The sequence below is a fragment of the Chanos chanos genome, chromosome 10, assembly GCF_902362185.1.
Source record: "Chanos chanos chromosome 10, fChaCha1.1, whole genome shotgun sequence".
NCBI lineage: Eukaryota > Metazoa > Chordata > Actinopteri > Gonorynchiformes > Chanidae > Chanos > Chanos chanos.
Genome location: NC_044504.1, coordinates 13,102,801 through 13,118,518, shown reverse-complemented (window position 1 = coordinate 13,118,518; position 15,718 = coordinate 13,102,801). Strand labels below are relative to the sequence as shown.

Below are 15,718 nucleotides of genomic sequence, written 5' to 3'. Positions count from 1 at the left end.
TCTAGTGTTCAGTTCTGGCAAAATTGTTATTTTTTATAGCCTGGGTTTGTTTGAGAATTGAACTGGAGTTTCCTTAAAAAAACAAAACAAAACAAAAGATTTTTTACTAGCAAAATTGTCCTCTTACCTGCCAACATGAGCCCAATATTTAGATATTCCTGTATTTTCTCCCCTGAACATGGATGTTTCCCCCCACGAAAATTGTTAAAGGAAACACGTTGTCAGATCATCCCTCATAACAAGCACGGCAAACACTCCAAACATTGAAAATGACTGATCACGCAACAGTTCAACATGCAAAATTGATAAAAGGTACTGTGCTACCCCTGCAGTGAAGACAGTATGAAACAGAATCAAAGTATAGCTTGTGGAATCTTTTCTTTTCTGTTTCTCTGCCTTTTACCATTTAGTCAATGTTGACTTTAAAATGTCACAAACTGAGTTTTGCAAATATATATATATATATATATATATATATATATATATATATATCTGGAAAAATTCAGACTGGAAAGTCTCCAGTCATTTCTTTGGCTGCTTGAAATGTACATGTCAGTCATAAGATAAAAATGTCAAAGCCTCTTTTGATACTGATCACTTTTATCGCTCTGTTTTAGAATTATTGCTGCAATGCAGGTACTGAAAATAACATAGCCGTTAAGTCACTTACTGTAGAAGCTTCATTGCTGCAATGTACTGGCTCCAAATGACATGTTTTTTCAACAATTGTTTCAACTGCGGATTTATTTCCAACATTTATTTATGTAGTATTAATTTTATTGATGCTGTCCTTTCTGAAAATTCACCACACACTTCAATACTAAATCAAACCCAGGTGAAGCACCAAAAGTTATTATCCATGGACTGTGAGTATGACCGCACCACATCTCGTAGTGAGATTACACTGTCACTAAATGTCAAACACTTATGATTTAAAACCACTCTGTCACTAACATTGCAATCTATCACACATAACAACAGTGGTCTTCTTAAGTGAATGAAGCATGGGTTACACAAAAATAAATGGATAAAGTGGACAGACCTTTATCATGGTGTTTCCATACAGAGGACAGAGGATATTTAATTATGACTCATTTTATCTGAGTGGACAATGGGAAATAGTTTCTATTGTCCATGCAGGTGGCTGTTTCTTCTGTTATGAGGAAAGAAGAGACAGGAACCTGCATGGATAACAGGACTATTTCAAAACACCACACACTCAGCAAAGGCACAGACATAGAGAAGGAAAATTAATGCAAATTGCTCCCAGTAATGAAACATTAGAGACTTTATCCTTCATCGCCTTCAGTGGCGAGCATTTTCCAAAATGTCAGAGAACTGCAGAAACTAATTAATGAGTAGATAAGGTGATTTTTACCCATAACAAATTTTAAGTGGACCCCAGTTTTCTCAAACACACTTAAATACAACATTCATACAAAATTAAGTTATATAATAATTCCTCATGATAAACAACACTGCTTTATTCCCTTGATCTGAGTCAGTAAGTTTTGACAATACCATAGCAGTAATATTCAGACTTAATATTCAGTAATATTCTCTTTCCATTTTTCATTCCTTATCTAGCTTCATCTATTGTTTAACCATAATTCCCTCACTAGTACTGATTGTTTGGAATGCCTTGGGATGGAATTGGGGAGATCATGATGACTGTGAAGACTCAACCCCAGCATTTCAGAAGTGCCACTTATTCTTTCATACTGTGTCTCAGCCTTTGTATCAGTCTCAGCCACCTCTGACACGACAACACACTGTACATTCACCTCAAAGACAACGGCTTCGCCTCCAGCACAGAGGCATGGTTCAGTGGATCCCATTTATTATTGTTCTAGGTCCAGTCTTCACTGGTCTCTCTTAAAGTGTGATGGATCCACTTATTGAGTGGCCTCAGACACTTTATCAGGTAGGAAGAAGTTTAGAGGTTGTAGTGAGGTTATACTTAATGGATGAGGCTGTAGCGAGGAAGGGCTCTTAATAGTCATGCAGGTAAAACAAATAACTGATGGTCTTAGTGTCTGCCCTGAAAAGAGTGTAACCTTATTATGTCAGTACACTCTGTACTTAGATTTAAGTTAGGAATACTATTGAAAGACCTCCAGCAGATCAGCATGTGAAGCTACCTGTATGGTAATTAAGTATGTGACACGAATTTAAATGTTATGAGAGACACATGATACTCATATGACATTTTCTTATAGAGTTAAAGTGATTGTCAGGGTCACATAGTAAAGTCATAAGACATGCTGTCATCCTAAAACTACAAAACAGAAATAGAGAGTGTGTTTCCATTCTTGACCTTTAAGTCAAGACACTACCTTGACCTCCAGCCATATGGCAGTGTAATGTCATCTTTTGATACAGGCATAAGACTCTGTAATGTCATCCTAAACCTATGAAAAAGGCATAAGGCTTTATGATGTCATCCTTAACCAATGCTACAGACATAAGATGGTGACATGTTATCCTAAACCTTTACTAAGAGGTAGCTCAATGTTACAAATATAGTTTAATTAGTAACTTGTGAAGATGCCCATTACTGAACTTGTTATGTGCTTCAGTGACACCTCACATGATATTCTGATCCTGAGTGGCCAGCTAGAAAATTTGCCTACTAACACAGGCTGTTCAACTTGTATCATAGGATGTCACGACATTAGAATAGAACCATAGTAGATGTAGTGAAAGTGTCATAATCTGACATGACATTTCTTATGTCAAACATGAGACACTGCAATGTCAATTTTACCAAGGTTGTTTAAAGTACAGAATTGCAAACCAGTGAGCTCTCTCTGACAGAGGCTTAAAAATGATAGCAGGGGATAGTTTAAGGCTGACATGGCATATGGACATTTCCATATTTAAAGCAGGAAAACTATAACATCTCAAAGTTTTATCTCTATGTAGATAGCCTGGGCTTGGCTTTTGTCTTACCTGTTGTTGAAAGTACGGCATTCCATCCATGCCCAACTGACCCCGACCTTGTGTTTTCATTGGATATCGGGGTGATGTACGTGATCCATATAGCTGACTAGGATAAGGGACACTTTGTTGGGAATAAGGGTTGTTGCCAGATCCATAGACTTGTGAACGCTTTGTTGCCATGAAATCCACAGATCCAAACTGAAAAATACAGAGAGAAAAGAATAGCCATAAAAGCTGCTGTGGGCCTACAGAACACATCATCAACACCAAAACTCAGTTCTTTTTATTTAACGCTGAAGGAGGTTGACACATCCTCAAAGGAAAGCTTTTCTTGCAGAAATTTTTCTCTCATAATTATTTCACCCTACCTTGGTCATTCAGACCTTGCAGATTGTATCAGATCTAATGTCAACACTCTGTCATGAAATTTCTTCTTATTGTCATTTTCAATCAGCACAGACTCTCCACACCTCATCCTTCACCCCTTAAAGCATTAGCAACATAATTCCACTCAACAACACCGAAATTCTGGTGTAAGTAAGAATGACACTTTTGAGAAGGCAGGCAGGTCTCAAAGTAACAACTAAATTCCGGTATTTTCAATTCAGTTTTATTTGTATAGCATCTTTTAAAAGAGAAATTTACAAAGCTCACTTACAGAGACAACGCCCCCACCCAGCCCCTGGTGAGCAAGCAAAAGATACAAGATACAAGATACAAGATTCTTTTATTGTCATTTTATCATGCCCTTGCATACAGTCAAGAATGAAACCATGACGCATTCCTCCCATACCAATAGTGTACATTCATTAAAAAGAGTATTAAAATAGCCTACAATACAATACAATGCAATGCAATACAATACACACAGTACACATACACAGTGCTACTCAATACACATGGTGTCTGAGGAAAGCAGGTAATGGTACCACAGATAAATTCACTTTGGCTAAAATGGGAGGACCCTTTAAAAGGAAACATGACTCAAAAGCCCATTCTCCTGTGTCTGGCAGGCAGTGGTAATAGTATAAAATAAAAGGTAATCTATACTGGGTAACAAGGTGACTGAAATATCTAGAAGAAACTGGTCCTTAGGACATCTTAGGATGTTCATTGTGTAAGTACAGGAGCATGAGTGTATCAGGGACATATCAGAGAGAGTAAAGTAAGGGAGGATGTGGAGCAGGTTATGAAGAAGCAAGCAGATAGGGTGGCAAGCAGGGTGGAAGAACTTAAACACATTGATCACATTGGCAGATTCCCAGAGCAGAGCTGACTTTGTCAGACCACTCATCCTTTATGTGCATTAGGGCTTTTGGCAGGTGCACCCAGGGTGTATAGAGGGGGGATCACGGGAAAGATTTCTAATGGCAGAGCTGCTGGCTTGCAGCGAGCTTATATGCACAGAGAACAAGATGCCAGCAAATACATGGAGTTATGAACCAAAAACAAAGAGCATAATGAAGAAATACACTGGAAAGAAGTGAGACAAAGAGCAAGTCATTTCTTTTCAGTGTGAACAAAAGCCTCTAATACAGCACGTTACTTCATGTTTAAACTCATCTCCCTGTTGCCCACACAACCTTTAAACGCTATTAATTAGTGTGATACCTATGGATGAAGGGCAGTGCCTATGAATTTTATAATACCTTTAGTATCATTCCACCCATAATGTGGGACACATTTCTGATTCATAGAGTGTGTCCAAATGAAAATCCTCAGCCAAATGAATGCTGGGTGCAATGCCAGCACATCCTCTGATGTCAATGCCTAGTTCACACAGAGACTGAGACACCCGCAGAAAATGCGAGCTGTCCACACGGACTGTCCAGTCTCAGAGATTGTGAGAAAGAAAGAAAACAGCTCTCTTCCAGTCCCCTTCCCCCTTCAACCAAAATGGTTTGCTTAGCAATCAGGAGAGGGTTTTGCTTTGAAGAATGTAGCATATGTTCTCTGAACATTAGGTCTGTACAGGTGACAGTAACTATGGCAAGATTTGAGTCTTACAGTAAGAAGAGGACATTTAAATAAAGACAGAGGCAGATCTTTTCACTGGAAACTGAGAGAAATCACAGCTCCTCTCTTTTCACAATTTCAACACATCATGATTGGCAAAACTGTTCACTGTTTGAAGTATTCTGGATAACAGAGTAAGGCCGTCAAGCACGTTGCTGGCGATTCTGCTTTTCTGTTCTTTCAAAAACAATCTTCATGTAAAACATTATTTTCTTATTGATTGATTTATTGCAAAATATTACATGCTGTATTGCTCTGCTACTGCAGATTTTTCCGTTGCTAAACAGTTTGAACGTGCTTGCAGCTTAAATGGCAGGAACAAAAACAGCAAAAACATTTGTGTGTGTTTATCATTTAAAAGTGCCTGAACAACTAGCTTCATTTCAGTTCAGTTGATTCTGTGCGGTGACAAAACAAACCAAGGACATAAAGAAAAACTTACTTAGGCAAATTATGATGTTTTCAGAGTCTGCTTTACTGTCGGGTCACAAACACAATAGACACAGTGTTTGACACTACCTTATAAATATGTTGGCTAGGTTGTGGAAATTCTGATTTAAAGCTGATGAGACTGGAAATGGGGTTTGCACTGTATGAACAATGAGATGTGATTTCTGAGCCCCACCAACTGAAGTGAACCCTCACAGGGTTGATTGTTCCCTTAATGCCTTTGCTCCCAACAAAATGGGCTTGTTGACCTGCTGGGCCCATGGATATGGATGGGTGTTGACCCCTTTGTCCTTTCAAGGCCACTATTCAGCTGAGTTCTGGACCCAAGCCTTTTTCAATCTCTTAAGATCTCCGAATCAATCATGGGGCTAGATGTGAGCACATCGGATGCCTGCGATGCAATCCAATTCCCTGGACTCTAACAGGTCCCCACCGTTGTCTCACATGCTTTTTCACCAAAAGTACTCTTGTGTGGATTCTTTGCTCATGCTGTTTTTTATACAGAGACACACTAAGTTAAATACGTATTTTCTAAATGATGTAATTAGAAGCGGTTACAGTTCCACTGGATGATTTAAAGTTGAAATAATATATGCAAAGTTCAACTTAAAATGATCATACTCGATCCCACAACTGTTGCATGCAGACACTTTTAGATATTTCAAATATTTAAAACAGGCTTGGGAATAGATTTCTCGCTAAAAGCTGTCATAATTTCCAGAATAAATGCCATGTAAAGCAGAGTACATCAAAATGTTGTTAAAGCTGTCATGGCAATATACATTTAACACACATATAAAAACCTGTTATTTGCCAGTTACAATTCTAATCTGACAGATATACCACCTGTGCCTTTGCTCCTGATTTAGAGCAATGCGCTGATTTAGTAACAGCCCAATCATCAAATGAGGTAGAATTACAGCCAAAGGCATATTGCAGTGTTTCATTTTATATGATGGAATGCCAGAAGAAATTATCTTCAGCAAATTATACAACAGAGCAGAAGCTCCAGTTAATTCCAGATATAAGGAATGCTTGTTCTGAGGTGGAGATGGCTACAATTTTAGAATAATTAGCCATTATATATAGCTTTAATGATGACAAAAATGTGACTAAATTATGGTGACAATGCCTTCTTCTACATGAATGAATATCCATCATATCTATGAATATCCATGATATTGTCCTCAGGTGATGCCTCTGTGATGCAATTAAGATCAACTAGAGTGAGATCCTTACAGTTGGATAAAGATAAACAATCAAAATGATTTCAGATCAAATGCTATTAAGCAGAAAAACTTGATTAAAAGGGATACTCAACTAAAATAAGGCAAAGTCTCCACTCACACAGTGTTGACACCAGACATTTGGTAATATGTGAACATTTTGATGGATGTTTAATTTAGTTTCTGTTTGTACAGCCTTAATGTCATCACCACAGCAATAAACACACAAGATATAACTGAAAAAGAAACAAAATATTGCTTTGGGGCTGAGTAAAAAAGATCTTCAACTTAATTTTCAGTAGTGTATCCCTTTAAAACAGGCAGCACTCCGATGATTAAAGAAAGTGATAGAAACTGAGAAAGCAAGAATGGCCTAATTCTTCATTCATTCCAAATGGTGACAGAGAATTCAGTTCAAATGACTGGACCAATGACAGCACTCAGCAAACTTCAGCCTTATTAAAATGCACCAGTAAAATCTGTCCGACTCAGCAATGTTCCTGCCAGCTTTCAGCCAACTTCTAATGACTGTTGGGGAAAAAAATGCCAGCTGACCTGAGGCATAACTGACACTTTGCCAGTGGTGATAAGGCTAATATCAGCTCCACTAAGTTCAGATAAAGTGGAAATTTCCATAATTTTAGCATTGTAGTGTTAACTACTGAAAATACCTATATTATACTGCAAGATATTCAAGTTTGAAGAATACAAATAAGTGTTTCATGATCTTCTCTTTCCCAACTATGTAAGACAATGACATTTTTTCTTCATAGCCAATAATGTTGTTTCCCTGAGATTCACTATAAAACAGGGCGTCCTGTTTTACAGACCTAATTTAGTTTTCAATTACAACACTCCTGAAAACCGTTGACTTCCCAATTAACTATTTTAAGACTAGCCTAACAGTAAAGCCCTCCCCATCATCAACACCACCACCACTACATAAGAGCCCAAGACCTTGGTGCGCACTCCCGAGGAAATATAAAATATAATCAGTTCTCATCCTTTACCTCCCATGCTGACTATTTTTTTTCTCACCATCATGTTTTATTCCATTTTTACCCAGTGTCCATTCTTGCTCTGTGAGTGATTTTCACATGCTACATCAGTCTGTGTTTTACAAATCATTGGGGTCCAACTCTGCTCTCTGGAGTAATGCTGAGAGATGAGTTTAAGATAAAACATGTCCTCCAGTGCTTCCCGCTGCAAGATAAAATATGTACAAGGTGGAAGATAAGACAAAATGTTCTCTAACATTCTGAATGGGGCCAAGAGAAGAATTTCTATGTGTCTACTGGTTCTCACACCCTTCAACACCAACTCTGTAATCTGTCAGCGTGTTCGGAAATGAACGATTCTCCCCTCTGGCAACAGCTAGCATGATTCTGGATATTTAAATCTTTGATATGTAAGCAGTCATAAAGTAAGAGTTACAGCACACAGTGAATGACATGCATAAAGCATTATTTATAATAGACAGGGATGCACGAAGAGCCCAGTGCTTAGTGCAATGGGCCACAAGACATACTGAGAATGAAATGTAGGCCTACAGAAAAGGCATGAGGGCTGATACACTGCATGTTAAGAAATAGCACGAACCCACATCAGTATGTTTTAGGCATTCTCCCCAAGTTATTTTACATTCGGGAACACTCCCTGTGACCATTTTTCTTCATGTAAAATTAGCTTCAACAAACCTATGTCAAAAGGCTTAACAGTGTCTGTTTCTATCTTCGGTCTCCAAACTGTCAGTAAGGATTTACTTATTTATCTATCCTATCAGATATCCTCACAAACCTGCATCCTCAGGGTGGAATCCCCTAAGTGCCATTCCACTCTTGTAGACTTAATGATTTGGCTTGAGATTACATTCTTCTGGGAGTGTAGCCAGTGCTTCACTTTCAAAGCCACACAATGGGAAATATGTTTTGGTGACACTCATAAACTTATACACAGTACTCAGAGACAAGCTGATTAAGACATAGAAATTTCAGTGAAAAAATCTCTTAATCTTCAAAATCCCCAGATTTTTCCACAGTAATTACTGGTGCACCTTGATAAAGATATAAATCATAAACAGCAACTGTATACTTTAGTTTTGTATATATACCATGGGAATGTCATTTTAAACCCATGTGGGAACAACAGTGAGCTCATGTCATATGAAGCCAGTAGTTTAAATGGAGTGAAATTAATTCAGTAGATTAACGGAAGTGATTAAATTTAGTCTGTAGTTTAACCAAGATAATTAAATTTAGGCATTACCTTTTTGATTTTAATGCAATTTGAAACACATAGCACCAGTAACCTACACATAAAACTCTAAAAGTCGTCAACACGTTTACTCAACACAGTTCCTGCTGATGATATCTTAATTTTGCTAAAAGTTAACAAGCTCACCGGCATCAACCTCCAACACATAAAGAGCTCAAAATGAAAACGCCTCAAAATTCCTAAAAACTGCAGTACAGCATTACTGCCTATGGTAAGCACTAGCGATTATGCTCATGTGACCAGAGAAACAGAGAGTACTTTGAGATCAACCTAACATCACAATAACCTTTACATGCTTATCGTACACAACCAGTGGATGTTCATCAAAAAAAACAGTAACCATCAACAGGCTCCAGGACTCTGGGCTGTTGCATTGCTCCATTCAAAAGCCATACACAGTGAGGTATAACAGCACATTGCAAGTAATCTCCTTTATGAATTTATATTGCAACCATGCAGGTTCGCCATATACTACTATTAAACACACTGCAGTAAATGTGAATGTCATTTTTGTCATTTTGTCATAAATGGAAATGTGAATGATACTTCACAAGTCTTTATTCAGAAATGTATAACAATGCCACCTTCATAACAATACTGCCCTCAAACAGTGTTCAAAAATCCAACAATATTTATACAATACACTCAAATAATGCCAAATAATGCCACATACATACATACACATACATACATACATACTACAAATACCACACCAAAAATGGTGAATTAAGACATGCAAAGGTCATAGTGCCTTTTGAAGAGGAGATGCTACAGATTCAAACATCTGGTTCTAACTGCTGAGAAAAGAGAACTCACACAGCCTAAGAGAGAGAGTGAGAGAGAGAGAGAGAGAGAGAGAGAAAGAGAGAGAGCTGCAAGCTTAATATATACTTAAGTGAAGAAACATTTCAGAGGTTAAAAATAAGCCCATGCAACTTTTAAAATATTACATCACTTTGCACCACCAGTTCCCTAAAAAACCACATTCTGCAACCCCTCTTCACACCCCTGTGGAGTGCTTCACACAGAAAGTGACTTTGCTGGAACTAGGAAAACCCTGAAATTTAGTGGTTTGGTTGTTTATAAAACCACTCAACGCTCTCCTACTACTTGTAAGTTGTGCACACTACTCTGATACTTTTAGCAACAGTGGAAGGTAGTGTAATTCTGAAGAGAAAGGCAGGCACTAATACAAATCATAAAATGCCCACATGGCAATGTGGAGATAATCACTAGGGTAAATATTTCAGACCCAACAAACCTCACTGAACAGGAGTAGTAAAATGACCTGAGACTATTCAAACACATCACTTTTTTCACGCAAACACATTATTTTAATTGAGGGATGTATTGTAATGTCTCCAGTGTAATGCTACTAGTGGGTGCCTTCTGTACATAAACGATTCATTCACAACTTTGATGTTTTGAGTTATCAAAATACACAGTTTTGGAGGGTGCTGATGAAATAGAGAGGCCAATCAGAAACCTTTGGAAAAGACCTATCCCCTAATTCCATTGTGCGCTAATAATCAGTGCACCACAGACCAACCAGGGAAATAGGGATGAACTCAAAAAGCGACCTATTAGCGAGGAGGTGCGCAGTGTGTGTTACCGTGTTTTGTTAACATGTTTTAAACATTGACCCAACATTTTCAAAACCAATAAAACCATTTGATCTGTACTAAGTTAACATTTCAGTTATGTTGTTTAGACTGCTTCCGTATTCACCTGGCTTTAGTTAGCGAGGTAACTGGGCAAAGGGAATTTAGGTTCCTCGAGGCCAGACTCTAAACGAGCTGCTTAACGAAGTGACATCTGAGAAATGCGTACGCACGCATCGGGAATCAGGATTATTTGCAATAATTAGGACAAAAAGAACCGCTCTAGTGTTCTAATGAGTAGCTGTAAGAGGACATTAGATTAATTGATGTAAAAAAAAATGCAATACTATGGAGTTGGAGAGCTAAATGCTTCTTGATCAATATGATTCTGTGAAATATTGCTGTCATTTTTTCATTTTTACATTTCGCATTTGCTTACGTTCAACTCCTTTTCTCTCCCCGTACAAGCTTGTGGATCGTTATTTATTTAATTATGTTTGTCCTATTTGAAATAGGCCTATATAGCCTTTAAGTCGTTGTTTGTCCTGTGTTGTGATACAGGACCGGTGTTATTCAAACGGAGCAACGCTGATAAACGGATGACGGCTGCTGACGACTATCACTCAAATCGACTGGACTAAACTTGAACTGCAAACTGAAATGTCCCGTTTAGCTTTATTTGTTAACCGTGTTAAAATATACATAGAACTGAAAGCCTTGCATTGCGCTGAATGCCTTGTATTTGTGGCCGTAAAGTTCATTTTATGTTTTGTCACTTTTTGATTGTTAAAGCTTGTGAGAAGTTTGGCAAAATTTGCGCTGGCCTGTTTTGAGGTGTATTGCTACAGTAACAAGGATGGCAAGACTTAAGGATGTTTTGATAAACCGAAACATTATACCAAGTTATCACGTTCAGTTGTTAAACTGGCAACGTGGAACAGGCCGAAGGCTGTGTTACCTTGTTAACATGCTGAGTCTTTCGATGGTTCACAAAGGCAATTCAGAGCGCTCCAGTGTAGAGCCATAGAAAACAAATACAATGAAATGTCGAATTTGATGTGAGGATTATTTACACTAACTACATTTACTTCAATAATTCACATCCTAATGCTTGGAGATAAAGTAAACCTCTTTCCCGCAGTCATGGTTGCTGGTGACAGACAATTTTGCGGACTGTACCAGAGCCCGACATGAAAGCATTAATCGATGCCGAGATGAATAACTCCCCTCGGGTAGTTTCATTTGCTTCATGATTTACCACGTGTCAAGATTTATTGGCGAATGCAAAAGAATGCATTATTCCAAGCCTTCTCATTGACCTACTGAAATAAGTTTAGTAATAGCTAAATGACACTGGTCCCATATTAGATGCGCATTAAAAACTCGTGATGATTAAGTTTTGCCATTATTTTTATATCTGAAATCCTTTTTTAAGTCAAGTAAAGAAAACACTGGGGGGGGGGGGGGGGGGGTTAAATAGAAGTCAACTGAGCCAAAAGCACAGTTAAATCATATTTGAAGTTGTAAACTGTTGAAAGCAGCTTCATAGGGCCAGTATTTCCGTTAGACTTACAAATGGGATGAGCACTTTCTCAAATAACTTGCCTAGTTAGTCTACCTTTCTAATTTCTCAGCTAAACAAATTATAGGAAAACCATACTTGATAGTTTACCTCGCTTTTTATGCTGACCGAAATCTTACATTCTGTCGGGTATTTTAAGGTTCAATAGCCTTTGTTAGATTTGGATTTAAAACTTGTCGCGCAGGCTAACATTGAAGTTGCTGACACAAAAATTGGGTTTACCTGGTGTCCGTTGACACCTTGTCCACTGTTTCCTGGACTCGTTCTAAGGTGATTTCTTTGTCCTCCCCAGCCATGCACTACGGAGCGCTGTCGAGAACTTAAGTCTTTGCTCAGCCCCATGGTCTGTGGATGAGCTGCAGAGCTGTTGAATTCCTGACAGCCACTGCCGTAGTTGCGCATCAGCGGACTTGGGGATGTAAGTAACTGATTTAAAGTGGGTGTCGCTCCTGAAGGGTGTTGCTTCTGTGTTGGACCTCTCTGATAACCTCCAGCATTATTAACAGAGGACAACAGTGTTGGTTTGCCGTGACTAGGTGCAGAGTTCATGTTTTGGCCCAACACACTACTGTCCTGATGTGACGCGATAGTCCCATAGCTCACGCTACGGTAGCCCTGTCGGTAGCTGGTGTGATGGCCGTAATGATTACCATGGTACCCATCAGGAGAGTGTGGGACTGGTTCCATATTATTAGCCGTTGTAGAATGCATTGTTGCAATTCCATAGCTTTCTTGCCCGCCATGTTGATCAAAGCAAATTCCTTCTCTTGAATTATAACTAAAATAATTACTGAAGTCTTTTCCAGTGTGTTTTTCTCCTGTATAATGAAAATGTGCGCTATTCGTTTCTTCAAGGTTTCTTTGCCCATACCTGCTGTTCAGCTCTACCCTCGTTTTGTCCGACTGATCCTCCACACTTTCGCACATTTTCTGCTGTCCATCCTGGTCTCTCAAAATACTCTCTGCGTTTTGTTGATTATCTTTTTCTCCATGGGTTGATGTCATGTTGTGACCGTCACTCTGCATCTGTCCAAGGTATTCCTGATGGTACTGATGGAATTGTCTCTGTGTCTGATGGTGAGATGTGGGATTTCCACTGGTATTTTTCAGTTTGTTATTCACTACGCACGTGTTTTCGTTTGTAAAAGTCTTCGACTTTGACTTTGTTTCCGCACAAGACATGTTTCCACTTTCCCGTGTGTCAGGATTGCTCGATGCATAAGTTCTGCTAGCCATTCTCAAATCGTCAGGGTGATAGTTATCTATATTGTTGTCCATAGCTTTATTCCCGTCCCCAACTGTTTGCGTCGCTCCTTCTGTCGTTTTCACAGAGTTTAAGTCTTGAACCAAACCTCCCGGAGAAGGGTTGTTTTTACAAGGATCTGCCGAAGCCGACGCCACTTGCGCTGCCACGATCATTTCAACATACCAGCAGACGCACAAGATACTGAGTGCGAAAAAGAAATAAATGCAGAAAAAGCAATAGCATACAGATGACAAGAGGCGTCGCAAACTGAACAAAGGAGATCAGGGAACCACTTTTAGTGGTGACCATGGTAAAAACACCCTGATGTCAGTTTGTCTTTTTTTCTAAAGAAACGTTATGCTCCAGGTTTATGTGAAACTTTCCCTCTGGTTCGCACAAGCGTAAATGCGTCTCCTACAGCTTCACCGGATCAGCATGACAGGGAACTGTGTTCCAACAGCGTAGTCTACTGTCCATCCATTGCCGCGCTACGCTTACAAAACACGCCCTGGATTACAGCGTGGATCCAGCATTTAACAGGTGCTCCTCAGTGAAGATCTAACAGGGTTGAGAAAACCATTCGCTATCTATGCATAGTATTACGACACCATTAAAAACATGATGACACTGCAGGACCGATGTTTCATTTAGGCTACTAAATGATCTTTTTTTATGCATTTTACCAAAAGCTACTTTATTCGATTTTTATCATTACAGATCCACTTATTTTTCCAGAGTTTTTAAATCAGCGTAAACGCGAAACAGGCTTTTAGTTGCAGTCTACTTTGGGCCACCAGAAGTGGGCTAATCCACATCAGTGTTTATTTCTTGCCGTCCCCATCTCCTGTAGTCTAGTTTTTGAACTGCACTGTAGAACAATAAACATGAAGCTTTACAAACAGGTAAGATGCACTAAAACCGTTTCTCGTCCGAATCTGCCCGGACGTGGATATCACTTTTATCCTTAAAACCTTATATCACGTTGCGATTTTTCGAGGGGCTGGGGGAGGGGGGGCGGGTTTAGCATATTGAAAATGCACAAATTTTCTGTCATCATTTTGTTATTTTAGAAAACAATAGACACCCAATGAGTTTAAACTGGGAAAAATCTGATAAATCAGGCTGGTGTAAACAACGGACAACTTCAGGCTTGACAACCGGCCAACAGAGCCGCCCAGACACCGTCCACATCTAACCACTTCAGTTACATTTGTTTGCGAGTTACCACATGGCTTGATCTACTGGCCTGCATACTTGGTTGAATGAAATCTATGTCGTCCCTCTTCGCTACCATTGTGTAATTACATGGATGTTCAACATACCAGCATTAAAAATACAAACAACCAAAAAAAACCCTTAAAAATCCTTGAGTTCAAAAACATAAAATTCCAGTCATCCCAAGCTTTTGTGTCACTCCAATGAACTGACCACATGAATATGTTCAAGATGAAAATTTACACATTTGGCATGCAATCATTACAAAGCTCCTTCCAGTCTGGCTGGACCAACCAGCAAGACAACCGAACCCTTGTGATGACTATTCCCAGTCTTGCCTAGTCCTGTGCCCTTTCATTGGCTTTCCCCCTTACGCTGTAATTTTTTTCCCAGTTCAGCTGTCCTGTCCATCTCAAACTTTGATGTTCATGTAAAATTCTGTTAAAGTTTCGTTTTGAAACTTGAAAACATAATTAATCTAACTACAAAACTGAAGTTAGGCAAATCATCTTAACAGCGTGAGAAAAGACTTCCTAAAACTGTAAACCAAAACTGCACCTTGAAGCTCATTCAATGCATGTGCACTGTATGCCATGACTTCGTGTCAGGATGCAGTTGTAATGAGCAAATGCAACCAACATTGTCAAAATTCCTTTGTGTCTCATACACAGGATCATCATATATTCAAATGCAAATGGAACATTCCCAGCACTGACAGACATTTATTTCATAAGGTACATATAGGATTCCACCAGATCACAAGCTGCATAGCAGAAGATCAGCTGCTACTTTCGTTATTTCAGCCACTTGTGAGCAGAGCAGAGGGCTAAGTGAACAAGCAGTGGAAGAAGTGAGTAAGTGGACTTTGTAAGCGGAGTTTGTCTGTTTCCATCACTGGATTTGGCCAATCATTTATCCCATAGCCTTTCTCTGTACTCTCTGTGAGTGCACCACCATAAGTACTTGGCTCTTCAGATATGTCTCAAAGATGCATATGTAGGTGGAGATTCACTGAGAATGCTGCTGGTACCACTCATGTGTACAGTGCACTCTTAAATGAGAGCATGTTTGCTTGCTAGTCTACACTAAAATCAATACTGTGCATTCTCATATTCTTGAATGAGTAAATGTTATGCAGTGGAAAATGTATGCAGAGTGATGAGTG

At 39.0% G+C, this 15,718-nt stretch overlaps 1 protein-coding gene across 1 annotated transcript in view; it reads right to left on the bottom strand.

Annotated features, from left to right (window-relative positions):
- The window catches only part of LOC115823319 (AT-rich interactive domain-containing protein 1B-like), a 92,440-nt gene extending 79,661 nt beyond the window's left edge, over window positions 1–12,779 (bottom strand). The window contains exons 1-3 of the mRNA XM_030787367.1: window positions 12,315–12,779; window positions 3,602–3,625; window positions 2,953–3,141 (exon numbers count right to left, since the gene is read on the bottom strand). Coding sequence (XP_030643227.1) covers window positions 2,953–3,141; window positions 3,602–3,625; window positions 12,315–12,779 — 678 coding nt within the window. The remainder of the gene's footprint in view (window positions 1–2,952; window positions 3,142–3,601; window positions 3,626–12,314) is intronic.
- Window positions 12,780–15,718: the final 2,939 nt, after the last annotated feature.